Raw genomic sequence first — 20,760 nt, 5'->3', positions numbered from 1 at the left:
TCCATGAAAAGGGGAAAACTAAATTAAATTCTAATATAAGATCTCATAATCACACTTAATCATAGTGAATGTAAACAGTTTATATTTCCCATCCTGCATCGCTCTGTAGGCGCTTTATTTCATTGGTCAATTTCCCGAGGCGCCATTTTTGGAGGATCGAGAAGGACGAAGAAGAAGGTGTAAGCAGCTGGTAAATTTGAAAAGTTAAGATGGTTTCACCACCCAGTGTCTTTAAGACTGTGATAAAGGCAATAGCCAACGATGAAGGATTAGTGTATGTATATTTTTGTTAACTTTTTACGGTAAATAGTTGTAATATTATTATTTGGCAACAACAAATCTTCACTATCGGAGGCAACTTTTGTTCTGACGCCATTTTGAAAAGTTGGATACCTAAGTTTTAAATTGTTAAGTGTATATATTGCAGAGAGAAAGAGAGAGAGAGAGAAAAAAAAATTTGAGACAGTGATATAGCATAACTTAGATTATGGAGGCCCCATTTGAAGGCACCGTGCATGTGCATGCTGTATGTTGTAAAATGGCAACATTTCACCTTTTATCATGTTTATTAAAATGTATGCTCCATATGTATGTTCTCTCTCTCTATATATAAATGAATACTTTTCGGACTTAAAAAAATATTTTTAACCCCGCTCAAATTATCCGGATGATAATAGTTACACCGAGCATGGTTTCGTAGCTAAATTCATACTGTAGAACATCCGGTTTGAATACATGTGTTTTCTGATTTTTCGGATAGCCAACTCTTGTTTTTGGGAACTTACGACTTATGGCAAGGTATAAATTAAATATTTTTGGTTCAAAACTTTGATAAAAGCATCGATATTTTTACAAAAAGTGTCTTCAATCTCAGCTTATCCGATTATTCATGAAGGATATCCTCATCAGAACAGTTGGAATAGATTGTAGCGAATAGCATAACCCTTAATCATATGCATTACGATGATACGGAGGGAAAATATACATAAAAAAATGAATGTAGGTGAAAGCCTGTCCACTTTTCTGAAGAGACTAGGTTTGTTTTATTGTTATTGAAATAGTTTACTGCTCAAAAGATTTTTTTTTTGTAATGTCTAACCTGTTGAGATGAAGATGTAAAGAAAGAAAAGGCCCATACATGTTAACCTATTGTGATGAAAAAGAGGGAGATTCAGACCTCAAAAGCGGTAGCATTGCGCGCGTGTTGTTTAACGCTTGGATTATCGATATCTTTCATGTAATATACATGTATATTATAAGCCTTAAATGAAATCAGGTACCTACACTAATTAATCTTAAATATCAACAGCAAAGAAGAAGACAGAAACACCTTAAGTTTGACATAAATTGTACAAATTCAAATATTTTTCAGGCTCATCATTTTGCTTGGATTGGCTGCTTTACTTAGCCTTGTGAAGAGTGATCTTTGCTGAGATAGCCTAGAAGCAATAATTCAAAATATTCATTCAGTTTTTAAACAAAACAAATGATAAAATGGTTTAATCTAGATCTAAAACTAGTTATTATCTTTCGTTATATAAATCAGATTTCCCGCGATGATCGAAAACGAAAGTAGAGATGTGCCACATGGCTTGGTCTATCGAGTGATTTCTATTGACTTTATTGATAAAGTTGTGAGCTTCTGTGCTTTTAAAGACGATGTCAAATGTTTTCATCTAATTCTTAAAAGCTGTATCTCCTTTTTCATGGCAGGGATGTTGATTAATTTATCGTAACCAATGTAATCACTGGTAGTCTTGTGTTGTTGTCGTTGTCAAATCCGTGCTTGAAATCTAAGTACAAAAAAGCGTTTGTATGATTCCGAGTCAAATCACGCGATATCTAGCGAGATTTTGTGAGAGTGGCTTCAAAAATGGATACCCAAGCGAACCAAAAATACTTTAGACGCAGCTTTTGTAGAAAAGTGGTAGATTTCTGCATTAAATCGGTAGGCGGGAGATGGAGTGAAAAAGCGGTAGACTCCCGCCTAAATCGGGAGAGTTAACATGTATGGAAAAGCCTAATAGTGAATTAATATTGATAGTATGTCAAGAAATGCAAATGAATCATCGGCTTGAATTATCAGTTTTTTCACAATTATTGACCTGAGTAGGTCAATGTATAGCGAATAATACATACTCTTTTTCCATATCACATCCTAGCCAGAAACACCAATATCAGCCAGAGGGACAGAGGCCCTAGGGCTGATATTGGTCGAAGGTCTGATACAGGATGGGATATGGAAAAGGGTATGTTTCATTATGTTTATTACAAACTTGGTTATTAAATACAGAACACTTCAAGTTGAGAAGATCAAGAAAATAAGTAAATAATCATGCACAATAAAACTACTTACATACATGTAAACGGTATTGTATTGCTGAACAGATTTAGCTGTCATTAGGTCAAAATTGCAAATAATAACATGCTTCTAATCTTATATCTGTATATACAGGTAACTCTTGATGGCTTGAACTTCGATTTCTCGGAAGTTCTTGATCCCTTGAAGTGAGTCTCCGGTCCTGATTTTTTTCACTATATAACTTAGCAGATTTGTTCTTGATTTCTTGAACTCCTGATCTCTCGAAACCCTTGATCCCACGAAGTCAAAATGCAGTCCTGCTGTGCTGTGAATTTTACGCTTGATACCTCGAAGTGGCTGTGTGTATACCAAGTTATAAGGCCATCCTTAAAAAATTTTTTTTTTGCGGTAACGCGACCGACTCACCAAAATCCACCCTACTGGATTTTTTTTATTGGTTCAAAAAAAAAATTTTTTTTTTTAAGTATCCATTTTCCATTTTTATCCGATTGATATTTTTTTTACGTCTCCATTGCACCTACGCTGTTTTTAAAAAAAGAACTGATGTGTTCTGATATATGAGCAATAAAAGATTGAATTCATTAAGAATGCTTTAATTTTCTTGTTTGACTAGTAAGGTGAAATCTAAGACATAGTTAATACCTCTATGTAATCTAAATTTATTTCTGCTGTGTGTACCTACCACACCTAAAATGTTTTTTAAGGATGGCCTAATGTTCAAACTTTTGCCATAACTGTATATCTGTGTGTCTGTCTGAGTGTCTGTTGTCAACTTAAACCTTCACCATAACTTTAGAACTATACGAGATAGTGGCTTCATATTTAGTATGCATACTCCACTAAAGAAGTGCTTTCAAATGGCAACAAGGACAATGATTAAATGTGATCTTGACTGTGACCTGTATGCTAAAAAAAATTGCATTTTCGAACTTTGTTGCTGTGTTTCACAAGCGCATCTTGTTTTTAGCTCTACTGGTCAGAGACCAGAAGAGCTTATGCGATAGTAATGCGTCCGGCGTCCGTCTGTCTGTCCATCTGTCTGCAAACACTACTCCTCCTTAAATTTTAGTCTGATTTCTATATAACTTGGCACACAAGTAGACTATACTAAGATACATAATTCTGTGCATCAGTTTTTGATAAGTACAAACCAGTAGAGCTACAGTCTCGACAGAGACTTCTGGTTATTTTTTCTTCCATCCCGGTTGTTGCTAATGCTATTACATAATTAGTTTAAATTAGAATGCAATAGTACCTGGACATAATTTATCATTTCAGAGAGAAGAAAACTGTGTGACTTTAAAAGAAAACCAGTGAGATAAAATCATAGAAAATGTATGATGATTCAGGATGTGGTTATTTGGTAAGTGGTAAATCATTCATGATTAGTATGTATATGACAATTGCCTGAAAAAAAAAAGATTCTAAATTTTATTTAAATACTGAACTGTGGTATATCAGCTGTGAGCTACAAGAAGTTTTATGTAAAAGCTAGGGCTGAAACAATTTGCCTCCATGTTATGTGTGCATCGCTATGATTGACACAATCAGTTCTCTAATACATACACTTCAATAAAACTTTGTCGTCTTGAACCTGAATTGAACAGGAAAAAACTCTGAGATCTCTCCAAAAATTTGAATGAAAAAAAGGAAATGCTTATTAACTGATTTCTTGCTGGTCAGTATTTTGATTACTTAAAGGAAGCTCTAAAAACTGCACACTAAAGAGTTCTACTTTAATCTCAGGTAGTTTTATGAAGTTAGAGTGATCTGCCCATAGATTAAGATTATGAAAAATGTTATTTTACAGTCAGTTAGATTATTTTTAATAGATTAAATTATTTTTAGCATTATTTAAAATAAAAAAAAATAGGAAATTAATTATTTTCATAAATTTTACCAATGTAAGTAAACAGCAATGATTTCTGCTTACAGATAGTCCATTGTCTTTGAAAATTTCTTGGGGAAATGAGGCACATACCACATGTTCTAAATGCATAAAAAAGGCTCATTATGCACATATTTATATGAAATATGATAGATTTTTTTCTCTTCAAGGAATAATTCCTGCAAGTCATTAAGTTTTTAGAGTTTCATTTATTTTATAGATATAATGAAATTATTTGAAGTACATGTATTAAATTTTAGTAAATTTTATGATACTAAAAGGTTATATGGATGAAAAAACAGCATGCGTGTATGACAATAGGGCTTAAATTTTTAATGTCTCTTAATTTTTCAGTGACATTAAAACAGGAATTGTTATCACCAATAGACGAATTTCTCATTCCTAAGAGTTTTCTCCAATTGTCGGCGTATCGCTCATTTTTCCCACTTAAATTTGTCCTTTGTAAGTTACTTGTTAATATTTTCAATCTTCAAAAATATTGGACAATTACAATCTGTATCTGTATTGCCAGAGTATGGGGGCAACATGAAAATCATAATGAATATGTTCATACAGATTTTATTTCTAAGATATTGTCCCTCAAAGTCGATACGGTTAAAGAGGGAAAACAGCGTCTTAAGCCGGTTGACCCCAGATCGACCCTGCGAAGGGGAATAACTTTTGTAAATGTGAAAGTCCTTTATGGTATATCATATAGATTTAAAACTGACTGAATTTTGATCAGCCAATTCATGAACATGATGAATGGATGTAAATATTGTTGGTCAATATATGTAAAAAAAAATTAAATTACTTGTTTATATATACATGTACATTTGTGGTATCTCTCCCATTGAAGTTTATAAACTTGTTATTTATTTCTTAAATAAACTGAGCGTACATGCAATACCGGTATAAAATTACTCATAAGATACATGTATACTTAAACCATGATAAAATCATATGTGTCCAATGCAGCATATGATAAATCATTAACATATGTGGTAGGATTGGATTGTACATAGTAAGTAAATAACGATAATTCTTATTGGTTACGATCGTTTGTTTTACATTCGGAAACTTTCTAGCTTTATACAGTGATTTGGGTAACGCCCTTGTCTGGGTTATACATAGGACATAGATTTTGATTGGTTAAGAGAGACACACCTTTAGACCGCGGTGTATTTAAAGTAAAGCATTTCACGATTAGATCAGTTGGCTTGGAACCTTCTCAAAGGTTCGTGCCAGCTCACTTTTTGATAAGATGGGTAATTGGGTTGATCCCGGTGTCTGTCTCTGTTTCGTTCAATATGATTATCTCGTTCATTCGTTCATCATTATCCATTTTGTTTTCCTTATTTTTTCGTCGATTTTCTAGTTCCTTATTTCTATTTTTGGTAAACCGGCTAGGTTAGGCATAGTAGACTTTTCATGCTGGGGTGGGTCACTTCTCTTTGGACTTAGCATTGGGTAGGACGGGCTAGCTCTGGACTTCGTACAATTGTTAGGTAGGCACTTATTTTTATTGAGGCTCGTGAGTGAAAGGTCGTTAGTACATCAGTTTTTCGTTGTAAATATATAATGTAAATATTTTTGTGCTCTTAATAAAATACATTTGTGGCTATAATAAATATTTGTTAATTTGCAAACTCTTGTTATTAAAATTTTTGGGTTAGTAAGTCACTTTCGTGACAATTTGAAAATCAAGAGGTTTATTGGTTAGTAAGAAATTGGAATAAAACGCCAAGTACTATTATTGATAAAGAAAGTGTGTGTTATTAAAGAGGTATTTTCATACGATGATCATTTCGCTACACTGGTATCGTGGAATTTCCTAAATTGCATTGATACCATGTAGCGAATTCCAGTTACATTGGTGCTGTGAGTGGTACCTTAGTTTGAGGGTAAAACCAAATCCTGTCACACATACAAGTACATGTGTATATATACTGTAATACATATAAAATTGCATTATTTTTAGGTCCTGTTCTGTGGATGCCCTAAGACAGTGTCTACCCATCACTCCATCTGAAATCACTTGTTCTGTGCATATTTCTCTCTCAAACTTAAACTACAAAGAGCCTGTGGATAGAGGATGAAGAGTGACCTTGGACTAATTTTCTAGGTCAAAGGTCAGTATCAAAATCTACTGTATATCTTTATTTAAAATTGTAGTCCAGAGTATATTTCTCCCCTGGTGTAATCTAGCTTTTGTGCAATGGGGTGGAGGGTCTGCAATGATCTTCAACCAATTTCTAGGTCGAATATCAAAATTTAAAAAAAATCTCTCCCTAATATTTTTGTTATCATAAAGGGTATGTTTTTTCTCAAACTAATCAAACTTAAAGCAGGGTTCTTAGTATGCGATACATGTAGTAATATATCCTCAATGACATAATAAGGCTGAAAATATTATTTATATTATGTTATTTTTTTCACTTATCATACAGCATTAAATTTTAAGAGATACATTAAATGCTGAAATCATATGTATCATGGTCATGGAAAGTAATTATTGATATTGGTATATTAAAGGACATTGGCTAATCTTTCAGATTTCTAAGTTATATTCAAGCATTATAATTCTGACATCATATAATAATTTTGTATGAATATTACAGATCATAGGTGATGTGAAGAAAACCAGGAAACTGATGTTGAAAGAAGTACTTAATGACCCGTATGAATGGACTTAAATGTGAAAGACTGTTCCATTGTTTATCTAAGATATATGAATTTATTTAATATTTTGATATCATTGAAAAATTCAGTTACAGTTTTTGTACATCAAATGAATTATTAAACATATAAAACGGTAATGCTTTTTCTTTTACATGTTATAAATTTTTTTGATAGATTTTAAAAAGAATACGCATTATTTCACATTGCTTCCTTTAGAAAAGTTAGGGAATCTTGAAGTTTCCCAGTAATTTCCACCAGGAATGGGACTCCAGATAATTCCACCAAGTTTCCGCCACACAGAAAGTGCTACACAAGTTCCATATAGTTTCCTGAGTCAAGGAAACTTCAGGAATCATAAGGTTTCACGAGGTTCCATGTAGTTTCCCATAAAAGAAAACCTTAAGATTCCATCAAGTTTCCATTCCACGGAAACCACTACGCTCATATTCCATATGGTTTCCTGAGTCAAGGAAACTTTAGGAATCCTGAGGTTTCCCGAGCTTCCATGTAGTTTCCCGTATAAGGAAACCTAAAGATTCCATCAAGTTTCCATTCCACGGAAACCCCCTACGCTCCGATTCCATATGGTTTCCTGAGTCAAGGAAACTTTAGGAATCGTGAGGTTTCCCGAGCTTCCATGTAGTTTCCCATAAAAGGAAACCTAAAGATTCCACCAAGTTTCCATTCCACGGAAACCCCCTACGCTCCGATTCCATCAAGTTTCCTGATTCTGGAAACCAGTGGAATATTCAGGTTTCCCATTATGGGAAACTACATGTGTGTTCAGGTTTACAGAGGTTTCCGTGGTTCGGGATACCTTATGGAATCGGAGCGTAGGGGGTTTCCGTGTCACGGAAACTTGGCGGAATAACCTAGCATCCGCTATGGAAACCACTGGGAAACATGATGTAAACTTGAGGTTTCCATGTGGTTTCCATAAAGTTTCCCATGATGGGAAACTGCTTTTTTCACCCAGTGAATGTACATTGTCAAATTGATTTTTTAGAGACAAAAATATGATGTAATAACTAGTTGATAGTGCCAAACAAATTGTTTAGTGTTTATCATGAGTCGAGATAATTTTCATTTCCAATGGTCATCGCCTGATAACATCTGGATAAAAATTAACGTCAAAGTCCATGGGCCTCTTTTACCCTCTGTACCAGTCTTTTGAGAGTAAACTTAAATGTAATGAATATATTACTTTAGGAAAGAATACCTGTAAAATGGGCGGCCCCGGAATGTTTAGTTTCACTGAAATCCGCCACAATTAAGAGTGATGTCTGGTCCTTTGGAGTTGTTTTGTGGGAAGTTTTTAGTTTGGGTACGTAAAAATTGTAATTGTAAGTTAAATGTGCAACTTAGCATGACGTGTTTGTTTTCAGATTGAGAAATCATACAGGTCCCTTATCTTAATTTTTTTTCCTTGATCTTTGAAAAAGCTCAAGTTTCTTTTAAATTTCGAAGTATCTGCATAAAGCTCTGTTAATTGGAAAATACTCGTGATCTAGACCTTTATTTTTCATTCAGGTGACACTCCGTATCCAGGCATGCGCAGTAGAGATGTACAGACTGAAGTCAGAAATGGCCATCGAATGAAGAGACCAGAATTTGCAAATGATTTGTAAGGCCAGAAAATTGCTATCTTAAGTTTATGTATATTTTTTAAAGCAAGCCATTGGAAATCAACTTGTACTTGTTTATAATTATTCCTTTTTCTTTTAACTGCTTTATAATTATCTAGTACTCTTTTGTTTTCTCTCCAAATAGCTTCTACGGAGTCATGACGAGATGCTGGAAGTCGAAGCCGAAAAACAGACCCAGTTTTAGTGATCTGTCATCTGAGATCGGGAACACCTTCAACGCTGCTCCCTCAGACGATTGCTACTACTATTCCAGACAATAAAGAAGTCTTAACTACTGCTTGCATATATAGGCATATTGTCTGGGGGTGGTTATTAAAATTTCATTTCACCATAATAAGGACTTAAGAAGGAAGAGTTGTCTAAAATATAAAATATATCATAAAAACATGTGTGAAAACAAAAGAAAAAACATTTTACAGTGATAAAACCTTCAGCATTTTATTGTGGACTTTGATTTAAATTGTTGTGTATTAAATGACGAGGCTTTATAGTCTCTGAAAACTTCTATCAACTGCCGTGTACATTTGATAAAATACATAACATACCGGGGGTATAAATCCGCATTCTATTGTAATTATTAAACTAATTTGTTGTGTATTAAATGACGAGATTTAATAGTCTCTGAAAACTTCTATCAACTGCCGTGTACATTTGATAAAATACATAACATACCGGGGGTATAAATCCGCATTCTATTGTAATTATTAAACTAATTTGTTGTGTATTAAATGACGAGATTTAATAGTCTCTGAAAAGTTGCATCAAATGTTGTGTACATTTGATAAAATACATAACATATAGATATAAATAAATGAAACTAGAGACAACTTCTTTTCTTTCTTATCTTATGATAATATGAAAGCATCTATAAATGGTTGATGTAGTCATTAATTATGTAATTTTTAACTCTACTGAAGAGCTTATGCAATGCATGGTAATGTGCCCGTCGTCCGTACATCTGTCACAAGAATTACAGATGTGAAGTATGAAAGCCCTAGCCCTAACCGTTCAAAAGTTATGGCCAAGGTTAAAGTTTTTTAAAAAGTAGGTCAAACTCCAAGGTCAAAGGGTCAAAGTTCTTGATATTCCATGAAAGATCTTATCACAAGGATTAAATAGTGAAGTATGAAAGCCTTAACCCTAGCCCTTTAAAAGTTATAGTCTAGGTTTGTTTTTCAAAAGTAGGTCAAACTCCAAGGATCAAGTTAAAGGGTCAATGTTATTGGTATCAAATGAAAGATCTTTCCACAAGGATTACAGATACAGGTATGAAGTATAAAAGCCCTAGCCCTTACTGTTCAAAATTATGGTCAAGGTTAAAGTTTTTTTCATACGTACGGAAATCTCCAAGTTCAAATTGTTGGTATCCAATGAAAGGTATTGCCAGAAAGAATATAGACTTGAAATATGAAAGTCTTAGTATCTACCGTTTGAAAGTTATGACCAAAGTAAAAGTTTGGAATTTTTGTGGAAAAGTGGGTCAAACACCAAGGTCAATGTCAAAAGGTCAAATTTAGTAGTACCCATAGAAAGGTCTTGTCACAAGGAATACACATGTGAAATATGAAAGTCGTAGCTCCACTAAATCGAAAGTTATGGACAAGGTTAAAGAGTTTTTGTGGACAAACAGACGGGCACGATAAAAACTATATACCCTCGAATCTTCGATTACGGGGGCATAAAAATACTTACTGGTCACTCACTTAAAATAAAATTCTGCATCACAATCAATGCATTGTTCGTTTGCGTATTTAATCAAGAAGAACTGTATATGCTTGAAGAACAATATTTATATCCTTACTAACATGCAAGAGAATGTTATGTACATGTAAGCTTGAAGTCTCAGTTGGATATTATTTGTTGTATCGTTATCAAAATTAGATGTGCAGCTAATGCCCTAAATTAATTAATTATTGTACCCCGTTTCCGCGAAAGCAAGGGGACATTAAATCTCATTCGTCTGTCACTCTGTACATTCTGTCACAAAAACTTTAACCTTGGTCAGAAATCCTGAATGAGAAGAGATAGGATTTTCATATTTCACATGAATATTCCCAGTAACAAGACCCTTCCAAATTAATATGCCATGATTTTTTTTATCCTCGACCTTGTCCTTGAAGTTTGACTTACTTTTCAAAAATTTAAACATTACTTTAAAGGTGCATAGACACAGATTTGAAGTTAATATTTTCCATATAATATCACGACTTATATATCATGAAAGCATTTCACACGAAAATATATTAAAAATCTAATTTCATCTAAAAGTTTTTGAAACTTCAAATTTTTGAACGGGTTTGATTGACACATCCTTCCACTTTCACAAGTTTTTTTCTTATTCTTAATACTTAGGAAAATTGGCGATCTTGTGTATTAATGAAAAATATTAAAACTATAATCCAGAAAATTCAGAGTAAAAGCAAAACATGCACACAGTATATTGTCAGTCCGTGTAGTTGTGGTGAGCAGGCTTTGACGATTGAACACACCCGGTGAATCGAAAACATTAACAATACGTTTCACGGGTGTGTTCAATTGCTAAACTCTGTACACAACACTAAGCAAGGAATGACGATACTTGTGAAGGGATTTTGCTTTCAAACATTTCTACTCTGAATATAATTATTTTTCTGAATTAAAGTTTTAAAAATTTTATTGATACACAACAAGATTGCAACTTTTACTAAGTATTAAGAATAAAATTTAAAATTTTCAAAGTTCAAGGATGTGACTTCAAAATGTTGTTTCTTTCTTATGACTTTTGAATTAGAAGAGATAGGGCTTTTATATTTGGTAACTTAAATTATTTTTTTTTAATTCGTGACCATCTGAACGTCGTAGGTCCTGTTCTTGACGGAAAAATCCTTATAAATTATTGTCTATTACCAGTATTTATATGTATCAAGGTACATGTACTTACAAAAGTAAAAAAATAAATAACAGATAAATAGGACTAAAAAAGAAAAGAAAAGTGTAAAAATTTTAAATTCTGGAAAAGCAACGATGGGTTGTAAGACGAAGGATTGATTTGAATTTATAGTGTTGGAAACGCCCGTATTTCGATTACAAACCGTGATCTTGCTGTGTGAATGGTGGTAATCTACACGATTAAATATGTATCAAATGCCACCTGACGTCACACTCCTGTAAAAATACAACGAAGGGGGTAGATTCTGTTATGTACAGTCCAAATTAACGATATATTATGTGTAAAACGGTCTTTACACAAACTACACACGCACATACCGAGATTTTTAGCAATTTTAATACAAAAACTTTTTTAAATGTTATAGTGGCTGATAAATAATACCTGCTCAAGTAATATTTCCCCAGGGGAAGTGTTTGTACTGATCAAGTAATTCTTCGCAAGGGGAAGTGTGCGTGAGATGAGGGGGTGATTAACATATTCACTATTAAAAAGACGCAGAAATGTTTTAAGAGAAATCAGAAATATTAAAACAAACTTATTTAGAGAAACCCTGTCCCCCATTTAACGCAAGAGAGAGAAAGAGAACTGAATGGTCTTTCAGTTTTGACCTTAATGACACACGTAACGTACATGTACTTTACAATATACTTTTCTTACTGATAATATTTCAAGTTTAAAATCATTATAACATCACATATTCGTGGACAAAACATCAGCATACATTTCCGGTAGTTTTGAACAGATATCTAATGATGAAAATTCTTGTATTTGAAAAAAAGAAAACAGAAGTGAAAAAATTTAAGCAGGTACTACTTCGAAATTTAAATCAGAAAAGATGTAAATTATAACAAGACATACAGTAATAAAATTGCGCAAAACGTCCCAAATTATTATAACTATTAAATTAGTTGGGAAAAAAGAAAATAAAGTTCAACAAAATATTGCGTTTGTCCCTAAGTCAACAAGGCTCTTTTATTTTAGTTAAAGAAACCTTTGACTCTAGGTTTAGTTTATAGTAAAAGACTACGTTCATGGACCTAAGACAACGCTTGAATGTTATACAAATTTCTGATTTAGGCCTTGACCTTTGACCTCAAATCAATAGGAGACTTTTTCAAGTCATATTGATTAAAGGAATGAAATTTTCATTGAAAAAAAAAAACCTGAAAAAGAACTAGAGTTTTCAACAGGAAACCATATTAAGCAAGATATAAAACGTTGACGTTTATCTTTTGACTTAAAAATCAAAAGAGGTCTTAAGGAGATACGAAACAAAATAAAAATACAGGGAGAAAGCTCATTGAAACTAAAGTTGTCATCTGGAAACTATTTTTAACAATATGAATGTTTGACCTTTACTTGACCTTTACCATGACTTTTTGACACTAAATAAAAATGGTCTTCTTAAAGTTATCCGAGAGCATTTTTTTTGCAATATATGATTTTACCGTGACATTTGACCTTTTATGATTCTTCTTTACGGCAAAAAGAGTTGCAATATAAAATTTCATTGAAAGCTCAAAGGCTTTGAAGACATCGCCTGAAAAAAAAAAATGCGCCACACAGAAAAAGTTTTTGATTTCTAATTTTAACTCTTTTTTTTTTTAGCTAAAATCAAAAGTAATCTTTTTAGACTATAAGAATTTGTAATAAAAAAAATCTTTTGTTAAAAAAATCTTTGGGTATCATATTAAAAATGGTATTTGAAATTAAATGTATGAAAAATTGACTTTAACTTTTGATCTTTTGACTTCAGAATCACTTACGTTCTCCTTGAGGCCATAAGAGGTTTTGCTATGTTATTTCATTGAAAAAGTTCAAAGGCTTCGATAAGATATTGAAACTGTAACACACAGGAGATTGTGATTTTTTTTCAAATTTAGCTTTTGACCTTTTGACACCAAAGTCAGAAGTGGACTTTTTCGGTTCAATAAAGTTATGTTATAGATTTCATCGCAAAATCTCGAATGCTTTTTAGCGACAAACAGAATAAGAGTGGAATGGACTTGGTCCGAAGGGGAGACGAATGAAGAAAATCTGTTTTAACTCAAAAAATAAACTTATTTTGTGTGATGCACATGGATGGAAGATGGCCTAAAGAGGTAAAGGAAGCCCTGATTTTTCAACCGTATCAAAATTTTATAAATAATAGTGTCAGGCAAAGGACCAAATCAGAAAATGATTTTGACACTGTACTTAAAGAATTAATTAAAAGTATGAATTACACATTGAACCTCCATGAAACGGTTAAAACGATATTTAAAAACCATATATCCTCCTGTCTTTAATAGTTTGCAAAAAAGCATAAGATAACACGATCAATATGTCTTTAAAGTACCCTTTCTATAAATTCTTCAAAATTATATGTCAGTTTTAAACATTTAAATGTAAAAGGCTCTAGTTCTACCTATAGTGTGTTTCATTACTCTTTTCCAAAAAACTAAGAGCAGTGGGGAAATTTCAGGAGTACTGCACAGCGTCCAGAAGAGGAGGTTTTATCAGACTGTGGATGTCTATAGAATACAAGCAATTTTAAGAAAATTGGAAATCGCAAAATTAAACCCAAATCAATAGTGTTAAAAAAGGTTTATTGTACAATCATTCCTTGAGAAAAATAAAAAGTCCAGAATTCTGACATCATAGACAATTAGAGTGCAATGAAAATTGATTAAGATTACAGACCTTGTCACTGGTCATCTTAAATGTGTTTCACATTGACAATATAGATATGAAGTATTTTGGGGGAGATCTTGAGTCTTCAAACAGTCTGTTAGATTTCCCATGGGAACTAATTGCGCTCTGTCATTAGCAGACCTTTTTTGTATTCATACGAAGCAGAATTTATTCAAAAACCTCTACATAGAGAGAAAAAGAAGTAGCTATCTTGTTGTGGCTTTTATTTCGACATTAAGATAGATATCAACATTTGTTTGTTTTTTTAAATAAATGAAATAACAATTTCCCAATTTCAACTTGCAAATTTTGATAATAAATGAAAATATAACTTGAAAATTTACGTAATCTATTATTTCCAAACTTTAAAACATTGTGTATATTAAAATGTTGAAATTACAGTAAAGTTTATTGAGCTGTTGTTATTTCCTTTCATATATATCTAATTATATATTATACGCTTTGAACAATTGAATCTACATGATAACTTCAATTAATCAAAAAAGACTATTTTTGAAAAAAAGGTCTTTTACCGAATAGCATGATAAAAACTATAGATGGATAAACATGCTTTATTCTGAGTTTTAAATGCTTTTCATTAGCATTTCTTTTATAAAACCTTTAGAAATACAAAATTGTGAGGGATGCACTTTAAAGGTTCAATAATTAGGGCAAGTTACATGCTTATTTAATTAAATTACACAAATTTTATGCATTAAATCAAATCCTAGCGATTCTGTAACAATTGCTAAATGTGAATCCTTGATGTAAGAAGATGGGCGAGCAGCTATGTTTACAATCATGTACATTTAATTTTGCAACAAACGACTCGTCCCTAATAAAATACGTAACAGTCGCCGATTCACTTCCGTTTAGAATCTGATTCATTTACATATTTACATATATCCTCAATATAACTACGATAGAAGTCGTTTACACAATAGAATAGATGTGCACGTCATTTCTGCATTTGGGGGTTAAAACAAGGATATTACGTAGTATACAAAGATTTATATTTCCTCAGTGAGGATACCTAAAGCACAGGTAGAGTTGTTTTCTTCTTGTTCTTTATTTTATTTAAAAATTCCTTTTACAGGTTATAATCATTCTAGTATTTTTGCTGTACTTATAACATTATGTAAACTAATTTATCCGAAGTAAAGATGCAGAAATCTCTTAATTAAATTTTACGTGTGAACAATCGGCAAATCAGTGCAGATTTAAGCATTTTTGAGGGGGGGGGATAATATACTAGTAGATTATTGAGCTATTGGATACCATAAATGAACATCATTACGATATTTCTGAAATTAAGTTGCATAATAATATAATATATATGTATGTTGCATATATTGTGATATTTTCTGATTATTCTCAACCCCTAGCATATAATTTCAGTAAAGAGTTTCTCTCTCTCTCTCTCTCTCTCTCTCTCTCTCTCTCTCTCTCCACGAAAGTACACGCATACTCTCTTTAGATTCTCTTGTGTACTTTTGAAAGTGAAGTTTCAGTTCAATGCCTGGCCCGTAAGAAGCAATTTCAGTTTGTGGGACAACGCCATATATTCTTAGTTTGGGGCACATCAGCTAACAAACATTCCTTGATAAGCAAAAAAAAAAAAAGAAAAGAGAGAAAAGAGAGCCCCCTCCCCTTTACACACACTCAAGACTAGGAAACAGGTTTTTGAGATTGGGGCTGTTGCATAATTAGATTTTAATCTGTGATTTAATACATACTAGTATATACATCATGTACAACATAAATCTACTCGAGTTATGTTTTATTTTTCATTCAAGTGGAAGTTTTGCAATTTTACCCCTTTTTTTCTTTATTCTTATAGTTTATCCCTATAACAGCTTAAGTCCCTTTTAAGCATATTTGATTGGGACATAGATTTGCAATTATGTAACAATCCCTACCGCTAAGAAGAATAAAGTTACAATTAAATGAATAAATAGATAAATAATTAAATACAGTATAAGAAAATAAAGAAATCAAAATTTATAAATAATAACCAAATAACAAAAAGTCGCATTTTCTTCATATAATTTATGTAAATTAGTTTTAAAACGAGATTTTATAGTTTCGTGCAGCCAATTTGGCCATATACTGAAAAAAAATCTCTTGGTGCACCTGGGGGGTATGGGGTTACAAATTCTTTTCATGTCACGTAATACACTCCAAAATATATTTGTTTATATTTTATAGGAGGTTGAAAAGGGCCCATGCATGACAAAATTTATTACTTTTAATCTTTAATGCTGAAATCTTAAAATTCTGAGAGATTTTTCACACGTATTTCAATTCAATTCATAAAAGTTTTTATTTCATAACGGTTACTTTTATAGTAGGATGTAGAATGTTGACTCGGTGAGATTGTTATCCATTTTATTTCCAGAAAAAGACATTTCTGTATGACCCTCGGCCTAAACTATCCCTCGGTCTTTCTGTCCCTCTATCCTACAAACCTCGACCTTCACTATCCCTCGGTCTTTCTGTCCCTCTATCCTACAAACCTCGACCTAAACCATCCCTCGGTCTGTCTGTCCCTCTATTCTACAAACCTCGACTTGCTTGTTTGTTTATTTGTGGTTTAACGTCCCTCTCGAGAATTTTTTCAATCACGTGGAGACACCACCACTTTCCCGTAGAGAGCTGAAAATTTTGAGCTATACTGGGGACTAAAGGCCATCGAGCAGTGAGGGATCTTTTTTTCGTGTCAGCATCTACTGCAACACGGGACCTCGGTTTATACGGTCTCATCCGAAGGACCAGTCTCCACGTCCCACAGTGGTATTCGAACCTCGACGTAAGGATCAACCCCTTACTTCGCGACTCTAAAGCAGACGAACCACTGAACCACGCAGCCGACCAAACCGCGACTAAAACCATCCCCTCTTTATCGTCTAACCGGTCTACAGACCTGTCTAGCACAGCTACAAACTGTGTGACTTAAACCATAAATTTTTCATCATCTAATCGGTCTATCTGCTATATTATACTACACAGCAACCTAAAACTGAAAAGTGTCTAGTTGTCTGCTACGCTATTTTAATATTTAACTACAAGGCACAACTAAATCATCATCTATCTGTCGTCAAACCGGTCTAATCCTTCACACTCTACTATATCCTTACCCTCAAACCGGTCTGCTTAAAAAATAGTGGTTAAAAAATAACGAATGAAAAAAAGAAGGGCGGGGTGTCTTTTTGTCCAATTAAAATGGAAAAACTAGCATATATAAACTTTGGAAATGTTTGAACAAGCAAGAGAGAGAAAAGTCTCCAGACTATCTTTGTTTTAACTAGAATATTAAATTTCAATATGCGAAATCAGTCTGAGTTTTTGAAAATTTAGATATTTGAACTAAAATATGTTAACATTCTAAAACTCGAAATCATTTTAGAAATTTGAATTGTTAAGTGTTACACGGACCGTAGTCCGAAATATCTGACGTTTACAAGGCTTTTTCACGAAACATAATATCAAATTCGTAATATTTTTTAACAAAAAGGGGGGGGGGGAACGTAAATATTCCGGACTTACGAAATTCCATATAGGACAACCAACTGCCATAAATGCTTCCTGCCAACTGCTCACTGCCTAAGGCCAACTGCCACAAATTTTCATATTTATATTGATATATACTAGCATGTGAATTACCCAAAAAAAAGGGGGCGCGGAGTGGTCCATCGCATTAAAAAAAATCCAACCCAGAAATTTCTTGACCAGAAATTTTCTTGACCAGATATTTCTTGACAATTAAAAAGAAGACAAAAAAAACACCTTTCCTATACGTGATTTTTTTTTGGGGTGGGGGGGGGCGAAGGGGGTTAATCTCTCTCTCTCTCTCTCTCTCTCTCTCTCTCTCTCTCTCTCTCTCTCTCTCTCTCTCTCTCTCTCTCTCTCTCTCTCTCTCTCTCTCTCTCTCTCTCTCTAAGGCCAACTGCCACAAATTTTCATATTTATATTGATATATACTAGCATGTGAATTACCCAAAAAAAGGGGGCGCGGAGTGGTCCATCGCATTAAAAAAAATCCAACCCAGAAATTTCTTGACCAGAAATTTTCTTGACCAGAAATTTCTTGACAATTAAAAAGAAGACAAAAAAAACACCTTTCCTATACGTGATTTTTTTGGGGGGGGGGGGCGCGAAGGGGGTTAATCTCTCTCTCTCTCTCTCTCTCTCTCTCTCTCTCTCTCTCTCTCTCTCTCTCTCTCTCTCTCTCTCTCTCTCTCTCTCTCTCTCTCTCTCTCTCTTTCTCTCTCTCCAACTGCCACAAATTTTCATATTTATATTGATATATACTAGCATGTGAATTACCCAAAAAAAAAGGGGGCGCGGAGTGGTCCATCGCATTAAAAAAAATCCAACCCAGAAATTTCTTGACCAGAAATTTTCTTGACCAGAAATTTCTTGACAATTAAAAAGAAGACAAAAAAAACACCTTTCCTATACGTGATTTTTTTTTTTGGGGGGGGGGGGCGAAGGGGGTTCTCTCTCTCTCTCTCTCTCTCTCTCTCTCTCGCTCTCGCTCTCTCTCTCTCTCTCTCTCTCTCTCTCTCTCTCTCTCTCTCTCTCTCTCTCTCTCTCTCTCTCTCTCTCTCTCTCTCTCTCTCTCTCTCTCTCTCTCTCTCTCTCTCTCTCTCTCTCTCTCTCTCTCTCTCTCTCTCGAGCTCTCTCTCTCTCTCTCTCTCTCGAGCTCTCTCTCGAGCTCTCTCTCTCTCGAGCTCTCTCTCTCGAGCTCTCTCTCTCTCTCTCTCTCTCTCTCTCTCTCTCTCTCCCGAGCTCTCTCGAGCTCTCTCGAGCTCTCTCTCTTGAGCTCTCGAGCTCTCTCGAGCTCTCTCGAGCTCTCTCGAGCTCTCTCGAGCTCTCTCTCTTGAGCTCTCTCTCTTGAGCTCTCTCTTGAGCTCTCTCTCTTCAGCTCTCTCTCTTGAACTCTCTCTCTCTCTTGAGCTCTCTCTCTCGAGCTCTCTCTCTCTCGAGCTCTCTCTCTCGAGATCTCGAGCCTCTTTTAAGCTCTCTCTCGAGCTCTCTCTCTCTCTCTCTCTTGAGCTCTCTCTCTCTCTTGAGCTCTCTCTCTCTCTCTCTCTCTCTCTCTCTCTCTCTCTCTCTCTCTCTCTCGAGCTCTCTCTCTCTCTCTCTCTCTCTCTCTCTCTCTCTCGAGCTCTCTCTCTCGAGCTCTCTTGAGCTCTCTCGAGCTCTCTCGAGCTCTCTCTCTTGAGCTCTCTCTTGAGCTCTCTCTCTTGAGCTCTCTCTCTTGAGCTCTCTCTTGAGCTCTCTCTCTTCAGCTCTCTCTCTTGAACTCTCTCTCTCTCTTGAGCTCTCTCTCTCGAGCTCTCTCTCTCGAGATCTCGAGCTCTTTTAAGCTCTCTCTCGAGCTCTTTCGAGCGAGCGCTCTCGAGTTTTCTCGAGTTTCAGAGAGTCATCTTCTCCCCACTCCAACCAGGAGAAGAAAGTCGAGGAAGCATAGGATAGTATGCCAGGTAAACAGAAAGAGAATAATATCCCTTTCGTGATTTCCCTATCCTATGTCTACCTCTCCCAAGATTTTCTCTCGCACAACTCTCTCTTTCTTACCCTCTCTTTCTTTTTTCTTTTTTTTTGTATTTCGCTGCTCTAGAACATATTGCAACTCAATTGTCGTGGAAAAGTTTATAAAGGAAAACTTGTTTGAAAAGTAATAGTGTTTTAGGTCTGGCATAACTATTATCGCCAAAATTTACGGTACTGGTTAGGTAGATTCAAACTAAATTACAACCAATAATTTCTAATTATGATTTTGAACATTCTTGTAAAATTTATTTTCCAAATAAACATATCTAATCATTTATAATCACGAAATAAACCACTGAAAGAAATTTGCAACGCATACAAAACGTTTACGCTAACTAAAGAATAGAGCAATTGAACCACTAAAAGTGCCATGGGCACTTCCTATTCTTATTTATACATTGTGTGTATTTTTCAGATTTTCGGTTTAAATTTTGTTTTGCAACTTTAATTGGCAATTGAAAAGACTTTGTACATGATAAAAACCTACATGATTATTCATGTATAGGTTGTAAATTCTATTTAACTGTAATTTAATTAATTTATATGATATGACAGTGAAAATAAAACTAAATTAAAAGACTTATATCGATAGTGAACATGTTCACTAAATGATTATAATTACTTTTTGGCCATAAAGGATTTGGTTAATGTAATACTAGTATTTGGTTTACTCTACTGATGATTTGTTGTTCACTATTCAATCGCCTCTGGTGTAACACTGCCGCCTGTATACGGATCTGTCTGAAAAGGGTGTCAATTGGTTGATAATGGAGCAATCAATTATAGAGTTTTTTTTAATTTTAAGTCGTTCTGTTAAGTACTAAAGTTATGGAGACGGCGGGGGTCAACATATTTTTTTCATATTTAAATGTTTTATTGTATACTAGCATTCCGGATGTAGTTGCTTGGAAGAGGGGGTAAAGAGGGGGGGGGGGGTATTCAGTCGACATAAAATTAATGTGCATGAAACTAAGACTGCATTTCATTATATTCTAAAAATATGAATTATCTATAAAGATTACAGGACAGGTGATAAAATTAAAAATCACCTTAAAAGCCG

General features: G+C 34.1%; 2 protein-coding genes and 1 long non-coding RNA gene across 13 annotated transcripts in view; 2 read left to right on the top strand and 1 right to left on the bottom strand.

The window, feature by feature from the left end:
* LOC134236235 (uncharacterized) overlaps window positions 1-9,370 on the top strand; it is a 136,607-nt gene extending 127,237 nt beyond the window's left edge. For all 11 annotated transcript variants that reach the window (XM_062718402.1, XM_062718405.1, XM_062718403.1 and 8 more), the window contains 3 exons: window positions 8,103-8,217; window positions 8,424-8,517; window positions 8,664-9,370. In XM_062718402.1, coding sequence (XP_062574386.1) covers window positions 8,103-8,217; window positions 8,424-8,517; window positions 8,664-8,799 — 345 coding nt within the window. In that variant the 3' untranslated portion in view covers window positions 8,800-9,370. The remainder of the gene's footprint in view (window positions 1-8,102; window positions 8,218-8,423; window positions 8,518-8,663) is intronic.
* On the top strand, window positions 3,063-7,011 carry LOC134236248 (uncharacterized). Its single transcript, XR_009985574.1, has 3 exons — window positions 3,063-3,686; window positions 6,193-6,343; window positions 6,833-7,011. It is a non-coding gene; the product is annotated as an uncharacterized LOC134236248 (long non-coding RNA).
* A 7,858-nt stretch (window positions 9,371-17,228) lies between the features above and the next one.
* LOC134236251 (RNA-binding protein 25-like) lies at window positions 17,229-19,243 on the bottom strand (the record flags this gene model as incomplete). Its single annotated transcript, XM_062718426.1, has 5 exons — window positions 17,229-17,290; window positions 17,688-17,754; window positions 17,967-18,035; window positions 18,643-18,906; window positions 19,154-19,243. Coding segments are annotated over 5 exons (552 nt in total), but the record flags the coding sequence as incomplete, so codon positions are not given.
* Between the last annotated feature and the right edge of the window lie 1,517 nt (window positions 19,244-20,760).

The sequence above is a fragment of the Saccostrea cucullata genome, unplaced genomic scaffold, assembly GCF_032062105.1.
Source record: "Saccostrea cucullata isolate Sc308-1 unplaced genomic scaffold, CSIRO_AGI_Scuc_v1 ctg578, whole genome shotgun sequence".
NCBI classification, from domain to species: Eukaryota; Metazoa; Mollusca; class Bivalvia; order Ostreida; family Ostreidae; genus Saccostrea; species Saccostrea cuccullata.
This window is presented reverse-complemented; position numbering and strand designations above follow the sequence as displayed.